The sequence below is a fragment of the Cherax quadricarinatus genome, chromosome 31 (assembly GCF_038502225.1).
Source record: "Cherax quadricarinatus isolate ZL_2023a chromosome 31, ASM3850222v1, whole genome shotgun sequence".
Taxonomy (NCBI): Eukaryota; Metazoa; Arthropoda; class Malacostraca; order Decapoda; family Parastacidae; genus Cherax; species Cherax quadricarinatus.
In genome coordinates, this window is record NC_091322.1 from 29,686,481 (window position 1) to 29,704,205 (window position 17,725).

At 40.5% G+C, this 17,725-nt stretch overlaps 1 protein-coding gene across 2 annotated transcripts; it reads right to left on the reverse strand.

Moving 5' to 3' along the window:
• Positions 1-293: 293 nt before the first annotated feature.
• Positions 294-17,057, reverse strand: LOC128696878 (uncharacterized). Of its 2 annotated transcripts, none has more exons than XM_053788321.2 (5): positions 17,008-17,057; positions 8,253-9,169; positions 4,848-4,900; positions 3,515-3,591; positions 294-1,390 (listed from the first exon to the last, which is right to left on the reverse strand). In XM_053788321.2, exons 1-5 carry the CDS (start codon positions 17,017-17,019, stop codon positions 473-475), a joined length of 1,977 nt encoding a protein of 658 aa, XP_053644296.2. In that variant the 5' UTR covers positions 17,020-17,057; the 3' UTR covers positions 294-472. The 2 variants fall into 2 exon arrangements, with proteins under 2 accessions (XP_053644296.2, XP_053644288.2); XM_053788313.2 differs by having other exon boundaries at positions 3,515-3,609.
• Positions 17,058-17,725: the final 668 nt, after the last annotated feature.

Here is a 17,725-nt window from a genome sequence, read left to right on the forward strand (position 1 = left end):
ACAGTTTATAATTTTATTATTATTATTATTATGACCCGTATGGGTCATACGGGTTTAGCACCTGCGGATCAGGAGGTAATCAGGTTTAATTCAAGGATAACGAGACTAACTCCAGTTCCTGGGATCAAGTGCCTTACACCGGCACTAAGAGACCATTCCTGAAATAAAGCTTCCTTCCATGACGTCTAACATAAGACCATCCATCAGGGGCAAGACATTCACGATACTCAAAAACAAATAAATTCGACAAAAATTTATTTAAGGAATCAAGAAGGGATGAAAAAACTACCCACTGCAATAATCACTTTATTAACGAGCTACTGTAGGCTGGATCACTGGATGCGATAGTTACATAGTTATTTATAAATGTTACAGTAAATCAAATCACATTAGCTGAAAGTTTTGGCTGTGGCTGGCGGGTTTGTGCGTTATATATAATATTTTCAACTGTATTTCGTGTTAAATAACAGATTCAAGCTATGTAGAATGACGTATTATAATAGTGGGTGTATAGATGGTTATAGGACTTAGAGAGCTGGTTGTAATGGTGCGGCTTGTGGTTGTCGAGCTGGTTCTTGTGGTGGAGGTCGTTAAGATGGTTGTGGTGGTGGTCGTTAAGATTGTTGTCGAGCTGGCTGCTGTGGTCGTCTAGATGGTTGTCTAGCTGATTGTTGAGATGATTGTCGAACTGGCTGTTATGGTTGTCGTTAAGATGGTTGTCGAGCTGGTTGTTGTGGTGGTCGTTAAGATGGTTGTCTAGCTGGTTGTTGTGGTGGTCGTTAAGATGGCTGTCTTGCTGGTTGTTGTGGTGGCCATTAAGATGGTTGTCTAGCTGGTTGTTGTGGTGGCCATTATGATGGTTGTCTAGCTGGTTGTTGTGGTGGCCATTAAGATGGTTGTCTAGCTGGTTGTTGTGGTGGCCATTAAGATGGTTGTCTAGCTGGTTGTTGTGGTGGCCATTAAGATGGTTGTCTAGCTGGTTGTTGTGGTGGCCATTAAAATGGTTGTCTAGCTGGTTGTGGTGGCCATTAAGATGGTTGTCTAGCTGGTTGTTGTGGTTGCCATTAAGATGGTTGTCTAGGTGGTTGCTGTGGTGGTTCTTGAGATCGTTGTCGAACTGGCTGTTATGGTGGTCGTTAAGATGGTTGCCGAGCTGGTTGTTGTGGTCGTTGAGCTGGTTACTGTGACGGTCACTGAGATGACTGCTGTGGTTGTTGAGATGGTTATTGTGGTGGTCGTTAGGATGGTTGCCGAGCTGGCTCTTGTGATGGTCGTTAAGATGGTTGTTGTGTGTGAGAGTGGTACAGAGGAACTCCTGAAGACAGTGGTTGTAGCAGCAACGCTCACCTTGCCAGCACTGACTGTCTATCATACAACCACGCTTGTCAACCTACAAAACACATACAATATATATCATACACCCACGATCATCGTACAAAATATATCATGCGTATTACACACCACAATTAATCTACAAAACATACCATCCGCATGATACACCCATCATCAACCTACGAAAGACATACCATGTCAATATATATATATATATATATATATATATATATATATATATATATATATATATATATATATATATATATATATATATATATATATATATATATATATATATATATATATAAAGCAGGAAACTTTAACAAAAAAAACATAAATTACTGTTGAAGTAGAATTACTCGGAGACTCCAATGCAAAGTTCTTAAAACTTACCATAGTTAGCACATTATTATGTTTGAAGGCAATTTAATATAAAATTATATGAGATCACAGAAAGAAAAGCATAAATATCAAGAATTTCTGATAATAACATACACTTCAACTACGACTTTCCGTATAGCTCTCGCCTGCGAATGGGAGATAAGCAGGCTTGATCCAAGGAAGGAGAGGACATTTCAGTTTTTTGGATCCAGCACCTTCACCAGCATCCATGTACCACATCGAAAGGGTTAAAAATTTATAGTATTATTTATGTGGAAAATTTGGGATTTTCCTAAATTCAGCATGTGTAAATCTGAATAATATAATAATTGTGTAATAAAATATGATGGTGATTTGACCCTTTCGAGAAATTTCGAGTGAGGGGGGGGGTACATAATAGCTGCTGAGTGACGCCGGGAAGGAACGCCATATTGAACTTAATGTGTGAACACTGGACTGAACTGTGCAATGTAATCTGGCGTTCTCGAAGGTCAATTGGTGTATATCGGCTTCAATCCGTAATTTAGAAATTGCTGACACGTTCCTGCTGAAGAACTGGGATAAATAGCGAGGAAAACTCTTACAATTCGGCAACAAGGACGGAAAAATAGGGAACTCCAATCCTTCCCAGCAACACACTTTAGCTAAGTGACGGTTACCCATAATGTAGATTAGTTTTTCCGTTGGCCATCGTAAATCTTAGCTGTAGAGGTAGCGTTAAGGTGTGTTACCAAAAAATAATTATGATCCAGTAATTAAATGTTAAGTAGTAATACGAATTTCCTTTCTAATAACACTAATAATTTATAAATATTAATTATAGTATTCCGTGTACCCAGGAAGCCTAATCATATACATTATTATTATTATAAAGGGGAAGCGCTAAACCCGTAGGATTATACAGCGCCTGGGGGGGATGTAGAAGACAGGCTTAATTCGGGGAACTGGAACACAGATCCAATTCCCTAAATCAAGAGCCCCTCACCAACATCAAGGAACCTTCCCTGAGGGGCTAATCATATACAGTCCACACAACTTTAATTTACCAGAGTAGCTGATTTTAATATTATAATATTAATTTAATGTCTGGTCTAGGTTTTTGTGAGTGGCAGGGAGTGGGCATCGAGGGAGTGACAGTTCGGCGACCTGGTGTAAGTCCCACTTACCTCACCCAAATTACTTGCAGGTAATATATTCAGGCAATACCCTGTAAACCTCCTGTAGGTAATTTGGTCACATAATAATAATTCGCAATTAATATAAGGCCTACATATTTGCAGATATTGGCAACGGCTATTACTAGGCACATTATTAACATACAAGCTAATGTTCACTTCATTCAAGTATCAAAAACTGTAGTTACTCTCCAATATTCGATATGTCTCTCACTTTACACTAGTAACTGTCTACTTTCTAATTTACTATGACCTTGCCTATGGAATTTGTACTTGGGATTTTTTCCTCAGCTATCCACTAACAACTAATTACCGTATCATAAAGTCAAATTTTAGGCAACACGCTATGCGGTTATTTAAATCCATAAAGCTACTAAATCTAAATGTCACATAACTGTTATACTGTTCGCTTCACTTGGTGAGGGAAGGTAGTGACTTCTGAGTGACCTGGACAAGTGTTTACTGACCTTGTGAAGGGAGGTGGTGACCTCTGAGTGACCTGGACAAGTGTTTACTAACCTTGTGAGGGGAGGTGGTGACCTCTGAGTGACCTGGACAAGTGTTTACTGACCTTGTGAGGGGAGGTGGTGACCTCTGAGTGACCTGGACAAGTGTTTACTGACCTTGTGAGGGGAGAAGTTGACCTCTGAGTAACCTGGACACGGGGTTACCTGGCTTGGACACTCGCTGGTATCAGCAGCTGGTGGTAGTAAGGCCGCTGCAGGTCATACATGGTTGTGAAGACATGTACAGTGATACAATTTATAATGACGTCACCATACAAGGCTAAAGTGACACCTTAATGTATACTGACATCTGTATTGTTACATATATTATATTATATTTAGCTGAAAACGCTATACTAAGATATGAGGTATATAGACATTAGGCTTATGTACACCACTATATATATATATATATATATATATATATATATATATATATATATATATATATATATATATATATATATATATATATATATATATATATATATATATATGTCGTGCCGAATATGTAAAACTGGTCAATTAGCAAGAACTCATTTAAAATTAAGTCCTTTCTAAAATTTTCTCTTATACGTTTAAAGAAATATTTTTTCATTAATGTTGATGTAAAAATTTATAATTTTGCACCAAAAGGAACTTAGAAAACTTACCTAACCTTATTATAACAAGCGCAATTTATTTTAGCCTAACCCAACTAAATATATTTTTGATTTGTTTACAATCATTTAATACTAAACAAACAGTGAAATATATTTTTTTTTCGTTAGGTTCAGAATGATTTTGGCGAAATTATTGCATACACAAATTTTCACTTGTCCTACATGGCAAGGTGAGCGTTGCTATTTAAGCCAAGATCGTAAGTTCTGCCTATTCGGCACGACATATATATATATATATATATATATATATATATATATATATATATATATATATATATATATATATATATATATATATATATATATATATGATGAACATCAAAATGGTATACAATACCGACAGGTTGTTAGGTAAGACACATATGCAACAGTTAGTTGTCTAACTGTTGCATATGTGTCTTACCTAACAACATATATATATATATATATATATATATATATATATATAATATACATATATATATATATATATATAATATACATACATATATATATATATATATATATATATATATATATATATATATATATATATATATATATATATATATATATATATATATATATATATATATATATATATATATATATATATATATATATATATATATATATATAAATATATATAAATACAGAGATTATTACAGCAATACTTCACAAAATTCTTCAATATCATCTAGTTTATTCCAGGTACGGTGAAGCACGTGTTGGTATCATCACTGATCTTAATTAATACAATCGGTAGGTTGTCATAAATCAGACAAAATATATACTTAGATAATACTTACAATCTTTGCAGCAGTTATATATCTTCTCTTTTCCCAAACATATTTTGTTGCATCTGGGAAAGAAAAAAATTCTTATGTTTACGGAAATCATTGTATACATCTCTCCAAAACTATATTCAAACTTTCTTTAAATTACAGATGATAGGCTTGTTTTTGCTGGTACTTATAGATTAGTAATGGAGATAAATAATAACATGTTTTAACAGTACGAGTTACACTTTACTGTCTTTCCAATCTCATAAAAAATAATAATAATGAAATGAAGACTATAAAATATTTTTCACAATTTGAGGAATATTTATATCGTGTAGGAATAAAAAATAATTAACACACCGGCCGTCTCCCACCGAGGTACGAAGACATTTTCAATCTTGCTAAAGTGTGCTGACATCATAATTCTGATGACTGAACTGCAACATCAACACCCTCATTCAGAGTGCAGTTAATAAACGTGAGAATCAATAACCACTGTAGTAAACGTAAGGAAATTTATCATAGGTCTCTCACGCAACTATCATAATTACACACATTAGCTTTCTGAGAGATAATTTCTCATTGAGAATAATCTAGGCAGCAGGACGGAGGATACCTTAGGCAACAGGAGGAAGGATAACCTAGGCAACAGGAGGGAGGATAACCTAGGCAACAGGAGGGAGGATAACCTAGGCAGCAGGAGGGAGGATAACTTAGGCAGCAGGAGGGAGGAAAACTTAGGCAGCAGGAGGGAGGATAACCTAGGCAGCAGGAGGGAGGATAACTTAGGCAACAGGAGGGAGGATAACCTAGGCAGCAGGAGGGAGGATAACTTAGGCAACAGGAGGGAGGATAATTTAGGCAGCAGGAGGGAGGATAACCTAGGCAGCAGGAGGAAGGATAACTTAGGCAACAGGAGGGACGATAACCTAGGCAGCAGGAGGGAGGATAACTTAGGCAACAGGAGGGAGGATAACCTAGGCAGCAGGAAGGAGGATAACTTAGGCAACAGGAGGGAGGATAACTTAAACAACAGGATGAAGGATAACCTAGGCAGTAGGAGGGAGGATAACCTAGGCAGCAGGAGGGAGGATAACTTAGGCAACAGGAGGGAGGATAACCTAGGCAGCAGGAGGGAGGATAACTTAGGCAACAGGATGAAGAATAACCTAGGCAGTAGGAGGGAGGATAACCTAGGCAGCAGGAGGGAGGATAACCTAGGCAGTAGGAGGGAGGATAACCTAGGCAGCAGGAGGGAGGATAACTTAGGCAACAGGATGAAGGATAACCTAGGCAGTAGGAGGGAGGATAACCTAGGCAGCAGGAGGGAGGATAACTTAGGCAACAAGAGGAAGGATAACCTAGGCAGTAGGAGGGAGGATAACCTAGGCAGTAAGGTCAGCAGGATGGAGGATAACCCAGGCAGCAAGGTCAGCAGGATGGAGGATAACCCAGGCAGCAAGGCCAGCAGGATGGAGGATAACCCAGGCAGCAAGGCCAGCAGGAGGGAGGATAACCCAGGCAGCAAGGCCAGCAGGAGGGAGGATAACCTAGGCAGCAGCTGGGAAAATGAGGGGAGGAAATTTGTTTAGTAAACTCTTGCAGCTGGTGTTAAACAAGACAACCCTCAGTGTTCCCGGACTTCTCAGTAAACAAGTGAGGTGTCAGGAGACAAGACTAAATACACCAAGCAGACTTAACTCGCTGCACGTCACGTTTACAAGGGACAACATATGTTTTTTATATTGCAGATTTCAAACCCCAATAAAGTAATGTAATGTATAAATGGACTTACATTAAGAAATGCATTAGGGATGGTAGCTGACCCTAAAAAGGACTGGGTTCTAAAATGAGCTGAAATATCGTAACAGTAAACTTTGTCTGTAACTGAGTTGTGGTAGGATAACAGCTGAGGCAGAATAACAGCTAACTTAGATTGTCAATGAGCTGAAGGAAGATAACTGAGGTAGAATAACAGCTTACTCAGCATGCAAATGAGCTGGGAAAGAACAGCCGAGATAGAATAACAGTTTGCTTAGCCTGTAAAATTCAAGTGTAAACAGTTTTGTCTAACGTAAACAGGACATCAACATTATTATTCTATACATTTTAAGGGTAAGATACTCTGCGCTAGCATTACCTGCCTCCACATTCCCTTGTAAAAAATATACTGTTACAGCAGCTGCAGCAGCAGCACTGCCGCCGACACCATTAGCAGTATTAGTTATAGTAGCAACTTCATTAACTCATCTATTGATAGTTGTACATGTGTGAACTTGTCATAAGAATGAAGGAACAGTGTATTAAGTCTAATGGTCCATGCTAGACAGGTCTAACTCACACACCCGTCAGATCAATATTTAAAGCAACCCAATGACGCTACCTGAGAGCTTGTGCCATTCATCTACAACTCTATTGCCAAACCAGTGCTTCCCTATATCATTCTTAAATCTAAATTTCTTCAACTTGAATCCAGTGTTGCGAGTCCTGTTTTCATTTCATATTTTCAAAGCTTTATTTATTACCCTTTTATTTATTCATGTTTTCTATTTGTACGCTTCAGTCATATCTCCTTTAATTCTACTTATTTCAAGAGTGCAAATTTCAGTCTCGTCTATCCTCGTAGGAAAGGTTTCCTGAAGGTGGTCATCCTTCCCTGTATATTTTTCAGTGCATTTGTGTCCCCTCTGTAATATGGAGACCAGGCCTGAACAGTGCAATCTAAACGAGGCCTTACCCAAGATATATAGGATATGTATGGAAATAAGTCACTGACTTTTTTTTGGTTATCCTAAGTAATCTACACATGTGCTGCTATGTATGATAATTTAGGTATACATTTATGTGTACCTGTACCTATAATAAATAATAATAATAATAATAATAATAATATTTATTTTCAACAAGTATATGTACAAGGTATACACTCCTAGCTGACATCAATGACATACTACTATATAGAAAGCCCCTTGTTATGCAGAGCATTTCTGGAAAATTAGGTCAATTTTGTCCCGGGATGCGACCCACACCAGTCAACTAACACCCAGATACCCATTGTACTGATGGGTGAACATGGACAGCAGGTGTAAAGAAACACGCCCAATGTATCCTCCCTTGCCGGGAATCGAACGTGGACACTCAATGTGTGAAGCGAGAGCTTTGCCAACCAGGACACGAGCCACATAAATAAACTTAACTTCTTCAAGAATCTTACTGGTTTTATTGCGAAAACTTTTGCACTGTTGTCCTGGCTTTAAATTTCTACTAACCAGAAGTCCTAAACCTTTTCTCGCATATAACCACACTAAAAACATCATGAATATACCTGGTTTCAGTCAGTGATTACGTGAAAAGTTGGTAATATTTCTCGAATATATAATACTTCCATTCTATTAAATTTAACTTTCATTCATGGTCATACGTTTAGCTTACCCTCGCTTGACGTTGGTGCTGAAAACTGAGTTTGATGTCCGATTTGTCGACCACTGTGATCTGTAGGTTGGTTTTATCTTTCTAGGTTTTGTTGGTAATGGTTTAGTATACAGTGGCCTAGTCCACATTACTGTAGGATTTACCGGTCTTGTTGGTGGTTTTGGAGTATATGGAGCCCTGGTCAATGGCTTTGTAGGCCTTTCTGGAGCGTATGTTGGTCGTATTGGCTTTGGATAATTAGTGGGTTGTATTGGTATGTATGGAGGTTTGGTGCGTGGTAATGTTGGATAAAAAACTGGTCGTGTTGGGTCGGTAGGCTTTGGGGGTCGTATTGCGGTGGGAGGGGGATGTGTTATTGGGGGATATGTAGGCCATGTTGCAGTAGGATAGGAACGTGTAATTGGGGGAACAGTGGGCCAAGTTGGGGTAGGATAGGGGCGTGTAAGTGGTGGAACAGTGGGCCAAATGGTGGTGGGATAGTGGTGTGTAATTGGAGGAATGGTGGGCCAAATGGTGTTGGGGTGATTACGTGTAACTGGGGGAATGGTGGGCCAAATGGTGTTGGGGTGATTACGTGTAACTGGGGGATTGGTGGGCCAAAAGGCGCTGGGATAGTGGTATGCAACTGGAGGAATGTTAACGAACCAAGTGGAGGGGGTATTGGTTGGCCCTGGTGGAGTAAGAGGCGCAGATGCAAACGATGTATAGTATGGTGTCAGGTTCATACAGGGATTGTAGCACAAGTCAGGGAGTGGGTAGCACCATGGGTTGCTGTTGGCATAGTAAGGCATGAAGGCATCCCGAGGACATCTTTTAATCCTAGTGACTTTGTGTGCTGTCACATTGTTGACTGAGGGGATGATGTCAGACGCTGCTGCTAATGTTATTGATATCAGGACAATACATATCCAGACCACCTGTGAACGAAGAAGAGTGGTGGTTAGTTGAAATTGGGACGGCGAGGAGAGGGAGATGCACATGTCTAGAACTACATCTATAATGAATACATTATAGATGAACACAATTGTCTCGAACTACAGCTTAGGAACATACTAGTCGAAAGCTATGACTATAGGGAATATCCTAGCCTAAAACTGCAACTATAGGGAATACACTAGTCAAGAGCTACAACTATTGGGAATACACTAGTCGAGCTACAATATGGGGAGTACACTAATCTAGAACTACAGCTACAGGGAAAACACAAGTCTAGACCTAAAGCTATAGGAATACACTTCTTTTTTATAATAATAATAATAATAATAATAGAGGAATACACTAGTGTAGGGGTACAATATAGATAATACAACAATCTAAAGATACAACTATAGGGAATACATTAGCCGAGTTACAGTATAGGAAGTACACTAGTCTAGAGCTACAGCTATAAGGAATACACAAGTCTAGACCTACAGCTATAGGAATACACTAGAGCTACAATATAGATAATACAGGTCTATAACTACAACTATAAGGAATACACTAGTCGAGCTAGAGTACAGGGAATACACTAGTCTAGAGCTACAATATAGGGACTACACGTCTTAGTGTTACAATATAAGGAATACACCAGTCTAGAGCTACAATATACGGAATACACTAGTCTAGAGCTACAATATACGGAATACACTAGTCTAGAGCTACAATATACGGAATACACTAGTCAAGAGTTACAACTATGGGGAATTTATTTAAACATTACTAATGTTTAATGCATTAATGCATTTGTAGACTACATGAAGAGGAGGCTGAATGTATCAGTGTTTTAATGTTATGTCGATATGTGTGATATTAGCCTAAGATACGCGTCCACCTGGGAAAACAAGAATAACATGACATCAAGACAATACAGTACTCAAACAAGGCAGGTACACGTCTGACATCCAAATATACATCGGTATACACCATGGAACTTCTAAAACCAAGGTTTTTTTCACATTTCTTGCCGATATAACAAATACATATCTGATATACATCTTAGCATATGCTGATGTATTACTCTGAGAACACTATAATAAATATACAAATTAGTGTAGATATAACCTATTTAAATTTTCACCAAATAACGAACACAAACAACACTTGCCCACTATAATCATAAGAAACAGTCCCATCAAACATTAAAGTGTAAACAAATACAAAGGAATGTATTTTGAGTGAGCACCTAACCTGCAAACACCACATCCAAGATGTCACTCAACCGAGGCTTACAATCTTCAAGGTACTAATTAGAATATCCCAAAAAGCACATTACAAAATTCTTCTTCATTTCTGCAGTACATACAGCCATAGTCAGATTCAGTATTGCTATCAAGCATACGCATCAGCAGCACCATACAAAAAAAAAATGAACACAATACAGGACACTGCCACGAGAATAATTTGTGGAATTTTACGAAGTGTTTGCAAGTGACGTGACAGGATGAGGGTCGGCCATTTTTTGTCAATAATGTAGTAGTGTTAACCTCTCTTCAAGTGCAGCAAAACAGTGTTTGTTTGAAGGTTCTGAGATGCCTGAAATCTGCTGTGCTGTGAGTTATTCAAATAGAAAGTGGTAGAAAGGAGTGTTATTTTATGGTATTCCTGTCGACAAACTCTGGAAGAACTGGTTAACGGGGACCTGGAGACATCCTGGCTGCTACACAAACCTGCGTATCACACTCCGTCTCAGGAAAGTAGTTGCTAATGCCTGGAAGGTGTTCCGAGGGTCAACGTCCTCACTGCCCGGTCCATGACCACGCTACGTGGTGGATCAGGGAAAGATCAACCAGGCTGTTACTGCTGGCCGCACGCAAACTGAATTAGGAATCACAGCCCAGCTGGTCAGGTACTGACTTTAGGTGTCTGTCCAGCTAATGATTCGTGCTTATTATAAAAAAATGATGCTTCCATTGTAAGACTTAGCTTGAGTAGAGCCTTGTTAATGACTCGGACAGGTTCTCTTGAATAGTTCGTGAGGCATATTTATCAGCATGACCAGAAGTTACTAAGAGGATTGTCCCCCGGGGGAGATACCCTGACGCTGGTTTTGTGTGGTATACCAAGCATATTAAAGAGGGTGTGTTGGGACGGGTGTTTGTACGTGGAGTATGTATATAAGGCGTGCATGTGGGAATGTTAGTATTATCTCAGGGCAGCTGAGTGTAAGTGAAATCTTGGCTCGGTCGAGGGCAATCCTGATTTATTTATCTTGCTGTGTCTGTCCCCCTCCAGGGAGGTTCCTTGACGCTGGTGAGGGGCTTTTGATCTAGGGAATTGGATCTGTGCTCCAGTTCCCTGAATACCTTCCATCCCCCCACAGGCGCAGTATAACCCTACGGGTTTAGCGCTCCTCTGGATTATAATTGCTGTGTGTACTTATCAATATGTAGTCGAAAGGGTCGCTTTCTAGCTCCTGGCCTTGCCTCTCTACTTGCCGCTGACCAAATAACTCTCTTAGCCTAATGAGCCCTGTCTTACTTGATCTTGAAACTATGCATGGTATCTGCCTCCACTTCTTCGCTGAGGTCATTCCACTTCCCGACCACCTTGAAACTAAAACAAATACTTCCTGAAATCTTCGTGGCTTATCTGCGTCTTCAACTTCCAGCTTTGCCGCCGAGTACCAGTTTTTCGCCTCAAGCAGCCTATCCCTGTCTACCCTATCAATTCCTCTTGAGTATTTTGTATGTTATCATGTCTCCCCCGGTTGTTCTCTAGTATCGTTAGATTCAATTCCGCTAGCCACTCTCCTGATTATCTTCTCCATTATCTTACAAGATATTGCTGTCAGTGAATCTGGTCTGTAGTTCAACGCTTCCTGTTCGTCTCCTTCCAGACCTTTAGCAACTGTCCTGTGTCCCTCGACTTCTTGTAGATCTTAACTAGTGGTTTGGATAATGTTTCTGCTCCCTCTTGCAGAATCTATGGTGACACTTTCCCAGATGTCACCAAAGATTCTGTTTTGTTAATGTCTTCTCTCTTGTGTATATGGTGTCCAGTACCTGTCATATACTCTTCCCTAGGCTTTCTGGATTGCCAGTTTCCGTTGTGAAGACCTCTTTAAATCGTTTATTCAACACTTTAAAGACGTCTGTATCATTTTGTGAGAGCTCTCATATCTTTTTCAATCGAATTACCTGATCGTTTACTGTCGTCTTTCTTCTGATGTGGTCATGAAGCAGTTTAAGCCATTCTCAAATTATTGCTCAGCCTCTCTCCTCACCCTTGCACATTCGTTTCTGGTTAATCTGCTCACTATTTACTCTGTATGTCATCCATCCTCGTTGTTTTGTTTATCATATGTTTTGATAGTTTTCATTGTTTATACCACACTACTTGCTCCTGAATGTGTCCGATAATCCACCACTAGCTTGTGAAGAAATGTTTTGTAGCATCCTTTCACCACCTTTTGTGTTACGCTACAGCTTTTATGTGGCTTTCTCTGATATTATTTTTCCATGTATCACAGTCTACATTCTTCGTGATCATTTTTTTCGCTTTTTCTATTTATTTTTGGTAGCACTTTTTTCCCAGTCCCTTCACATATAACTTTTCAACGTAAAACTCCATCATCCACGTCTCTTTCCATTTGTTCAGGCTATCCAAATTACGTAGCTTAATGGGCTTACAGTTATTTATAGAATTTTGCATCATCTACAGATATATTCATAATATCAGTCAAGTTACTGTGACTTGCATTTCTTTATTTATACACTTATTTATCGTTCTGGCAAATCATTTATATAAATTTAGAACATAAACGTAGCTAGTTCTGAGCTTCGTGGGATCCCCACTAGTAACCTTATATGAATCATGACAACATTATTCGTTTAATGGCTGATCACACTTTTTTCGCGTGCCAAAAAAATACATCTTCAGTTGTAGTAGTATGCATTTTTTTATTACCCACTTCTTGTTATGTATGCATTAGGCTTTTCATGAGGTATTGTATCAAGAAGCTTTTTTCTAATACAAGTATATGAACTTTCCTCACACATTTCTTTACTGTGTGATTAGATTGTAATATTTTACTTCTGGGGGTGTTTCTGGATAGAGTTGTTGATGCAAGGTGTTCTAAATTGGTTGGTTAATTGGGATTAATGACCATTGACTACACGAGGGTAATTAAGGCTGAACATAAACTTTACTTGTCATCCCTTGAGAAATTTTAAGTGCCAAGCTCAGGATTCGAACCTGAGACCCAAGTTTTGAGAGGCGTATCTCTCTCCACTGGGCTGTCTTGGTGGGGTATACAACAACAGCCTGAGTATGCTACCACCTGCAGCTCATATAAGACTGCCATCCCCACGACCCCCTTTGGGGCGGGGCAGGTGGCAGACCAGAGGCCTAGCTTCTCCCTACGAGCCCCGTGAGGGCGGGGACTGTGGCTAGGCCTGGGGACAGTTGGTTTCAAAGATAAGGGGGTACTTGTACCTCCTCCCATGGGAGACTTAGGTCTCGAGATACTCCCCAGATAGGGAGCCAAGGCCGGGTCACCACTACTTGGAAAAAGACCTGGGCCGGGAGAATACCGGCGAATAAAAGAAAAAAAAAAGAAAAAAAAAACTTCATACTTTAATCCCTAAAATAAGAATTAAAGCAAATTATGAATGTATATCCCCTGAAAGACAATTCATGATAAATATATACATACAGTCTACGCTATTTTCATGTATGAGATTGTCTGGTGTCAGTGTTATTCCGAGGAGGACGCCACTCAAGTAGACTGTCTAGTGTCAGTGTTATTCTGAGGAGGACGCCACTCAAGTAGACTGTCTAGTGTGAGTGTTATTCTGAGGAGGACGCCACTCAAGTAGACTGTCTAGTGTGAGTGTTATTCTGAGGAGGACGCCACTCAAGTAGACTGTCTAGTGTCAGTGTTATTCCGAGGAGGACGCCACTCAAGTAGACTGTCTAGTGTGAGTGTTATTCTGAGGAGGACGCCACTCAAGTAGACTGTCTAGTGTCAGTGTTATTCCGAGGAGGACGCCACTCAAGTAGACTGTCTAGTGTCAGTGTTATTCTGAGGAGGACACCACTCGGTAGATTGTCTAAGGACGCCACTCGGTAGATTGTCTAGTGTCAGTGTTATTCCGAGGAGGACGCCACTCAAGTAGATTGTCTAGTGTCAGTGTTATTCCGAGGAGGACGCCACTCAAGTAGACTGTCTAGTGTCAGTGTTATTCTGAGGAGGACACCACTCGGTAGATTGTCTAAGGACGCCACTCGGTAGATTGTCTAGTGTCAGTGTTATTCCGAGGAGGACGCCACTCAAGTAGATTGTCTAGTGTCAGTGTTATTCCGAGGAGGACGCCATTCAGGTAGAATGTCTAGTGTCAGTGTTATTCCGAGGAAGACGCCACTCCATAGATTGTTAGATTGTCTAGTGTCAGTGTTATTCCGAAGAGGACGCCACTCAAGTAGATTGTCTAGTGTCAGTGTTATTCCGAGGAGGACGCCATTCAGGTAGAATGTCTAGTGTCAGTGTTATTCCGAGGAGGACGCCACTCAAGTAGATTGTCTAGTGTCAGTGTTATTCCGAGGAGGACGCCATTCAGGTAGAATGTCTAGTGTCAGTGTTATTCCGAGGAAGACGCCACTCCATAGATTGTTAGATTGTCTAGTGTCAGTGTTATTCCGAAGAGGACGCCACTCAAGTAGATTGTCTAGTGTCAGTGTTATTCCGAGGAGGACGCCATTCAGGTAGAATGTCTAGTGTCAGTGTTATTCCGAGGAGGACGCCACTCAAGTAGATTGTCTAGTGTCAGTGTTATTCCGAGGAGGACGCCATTCAGGTAGAATGTCTAGTGTCAGTGTTATTCCGAGGAAGACGCCACTCCATAGATTGTTAGATTGTCTAGTGTCAGTGTTATTCCGAAGAGGACGCCACTCAAGTAGATTGTCTAGTGTCAGTGTTATTCCGAGGAGGACGCCATTCAGGTAGAATGTCTAGTGTCAGTGTTATTCCGAGGAAGACGCCACTCCATAGATTGTTAGATTGTCTAGTGTCAATGTTATTCCGAGGAGGACGCCAGTCAGGTAGATTGTCTAATGTCAGTGTTATTCCGAGGAGGACGCCACTCAAGTAGATTGTCTAGTGTCTGTTATTCCGAGGAGGACACCACTCAAGTAGATAGTCTAGTGTCTGTTATTCCGAGGAGGACGCCACTCAAGTAGATTGTCTAATGTCAGTGTTATTCCGAGGAAGACGCCACTCCATAGATTGTTAGATTGTCTAGTGTCAGTGTTATTCCGAAGAGGACGCCACTCAAGTAGATTGTCTAGTGTCAATGTTATTCCGAGGAGGACGCCACTCAAGTAGATAGTCTAGTGTCTGTTATTCCGAGGAGGACGCCAGTCAGGTAGATTGTCTAATGTCAGTGTTATTCCGAGGAGGACGCCACTCAAGTAGACTGTCTAGTGTCTGTGTTATTCCGAGGAAGACACCACTCAAGTAGACTGTCTAGTGTCTGTGTTATTCCGAGGAAGACACCACTCAAGTAGATTGTCTAGTGTCAATGTTATTCCGAGGAGGACGCCACTCAAGTAGATAGTCTAGTGTCTGTTATTCCGAGGAGGACGCCAGTCAGGTAGATTGTCTAATGTCAGTGTTATTCCGAGGAGGACGCCACTCAAGTAGATAGTCTAGTGTCTGTTATTCCGAGGAGGACGCCAGTCAGGTAGATTGTCTAATGTCAGTGTTATTCCGAGGAGGACGCCACTCAAGTAGACTGTCTAGTGTCTGTGTTATTCCGAGGAAGACGCCACTCAAGTAGACTGTCTAGTGTCTGTGTTATTCCGAGGAAGACACCACTCAAGTAGACTGTCTAGTGTCAGTGTTATTCCGAGGAGGACGCCACTCAAGTAGACTGTCTAGTGTCAGTGTTATTCCGAGGAGGACGCCACTCAAGTAGGTTTATGTCTTGTGATATACTCATGATAACATAGTATTTCTGCTAAATATAGTCAATTTTTTTTTATAATAATTCCCATCTGTGAACTAAAGTATGCATAGAAAGGGCAAATAAATATAAGGAGGGACGTAGATCTTAATACTCCAAAATATATTCCACATATTTGCTAGACTAGGCACTGAATGATGAATTATTATTATTAAAGATTCGCCGGTATTCTCCCGGCTCGGCCTTTTCCAAGTGGTGGCCCGGCCTTGGCTCCCTCTTTAGGGAGTGTCTGAGACCTAAGTTTCCCATGGGAGGAGGCACAAGTACCTCCTCATCTTTGGGACCAACTGTCCCCAGGCCTAGCCACAAGCTAGGCCTCTCCGGTCTGCCATCCCCGCCCCAAGGGGGCAAATGGGAATGACAGTCTTATGAGCTAAAGGCTCGGGCTCAGGCACCTACCCTACCCTAGAAGGGTTAGGCATGGTGTCGATGGAATGATGAATCAAAGCAACTTTTTTTTTACAGAATTATTGTATGAAATTAACTTAATTAAATATTTTAATGTATATATTTATAGCTAAGATAGAAATTTATGTATACTATGCACTTTAACTTGGTAATATTTTGCACAGTTGCAGCTGGTTGTAGAAGTGTTGTTGTCAACTTGTTTATGTTGCCTGACTCTGTGTTTACTATGTCTCTCACCATATCCTGCAACACGATATACACAAAGACAAATACAACAAAACCTTGAAGTGTATTATGGCATTAGCGCTGAGTGTCGGCTGGTAGGCTAAACTACGATAGGCAGTGGTTATTCGTGTAGGAGAGCAAATCACAAAATTAGTTTAAAAAATTATGATAGTTCCTACCGTGAGCACCATGGTAATGTGCGTTTTCTTGCTGGCCGTCTCCAGAACTGCAACTCCTCTAATCTTTACACTCCACTAGTACTAATCTTGCTTTCCTGCGCATGCGTCGGTCTTCTCTTTCCATTACTATAACATTCACTCACTTTCTTAATTGATTTTTTAAATGTTTAAAACTAAGGAACGTCAGTTTTTGCAATTATTTCCGGCCAAAGATGTGAGAGACCAGCCTTACTAGATAAGATAAGATTTCGTTCGGATTTTTAACCCCGGAGGGTTAGCCACCTAGGATAACCCAAGAAAGTCAGTGCGTCATCGAGGACTGTCTAACTTATTTCCATTGGGGTCCTTAATCTTGTCCCCCAGGATGCGACCCACACCAGTCGACTAACACCCAGGTACCTATTTGCTGCTAGGTGAACAGGACAACAGGTGTAAGGAAACGTGTCGAAATGTTTCCACCCGCCGGGAATCGAACCCGGGCCCTCCGTGTGTGAAGCGGGAGCTTTAGCCACCAGGCCACCGGGCCACCGGGCCACTGTCCGCAAAGTGCTCTGCATTGTTTTAGTTTGCTAATTTTTCTATTAGACCAGCATAGGTAAAAGACACGTATGGCTTGATCAGTGCATAAGCATCTTTTTATTTACATCTTGTCCATATCATCACATCACTTCCATCCTAGACCAACATAGTAACTCTTACACCATCTGGGCCAGGAGCT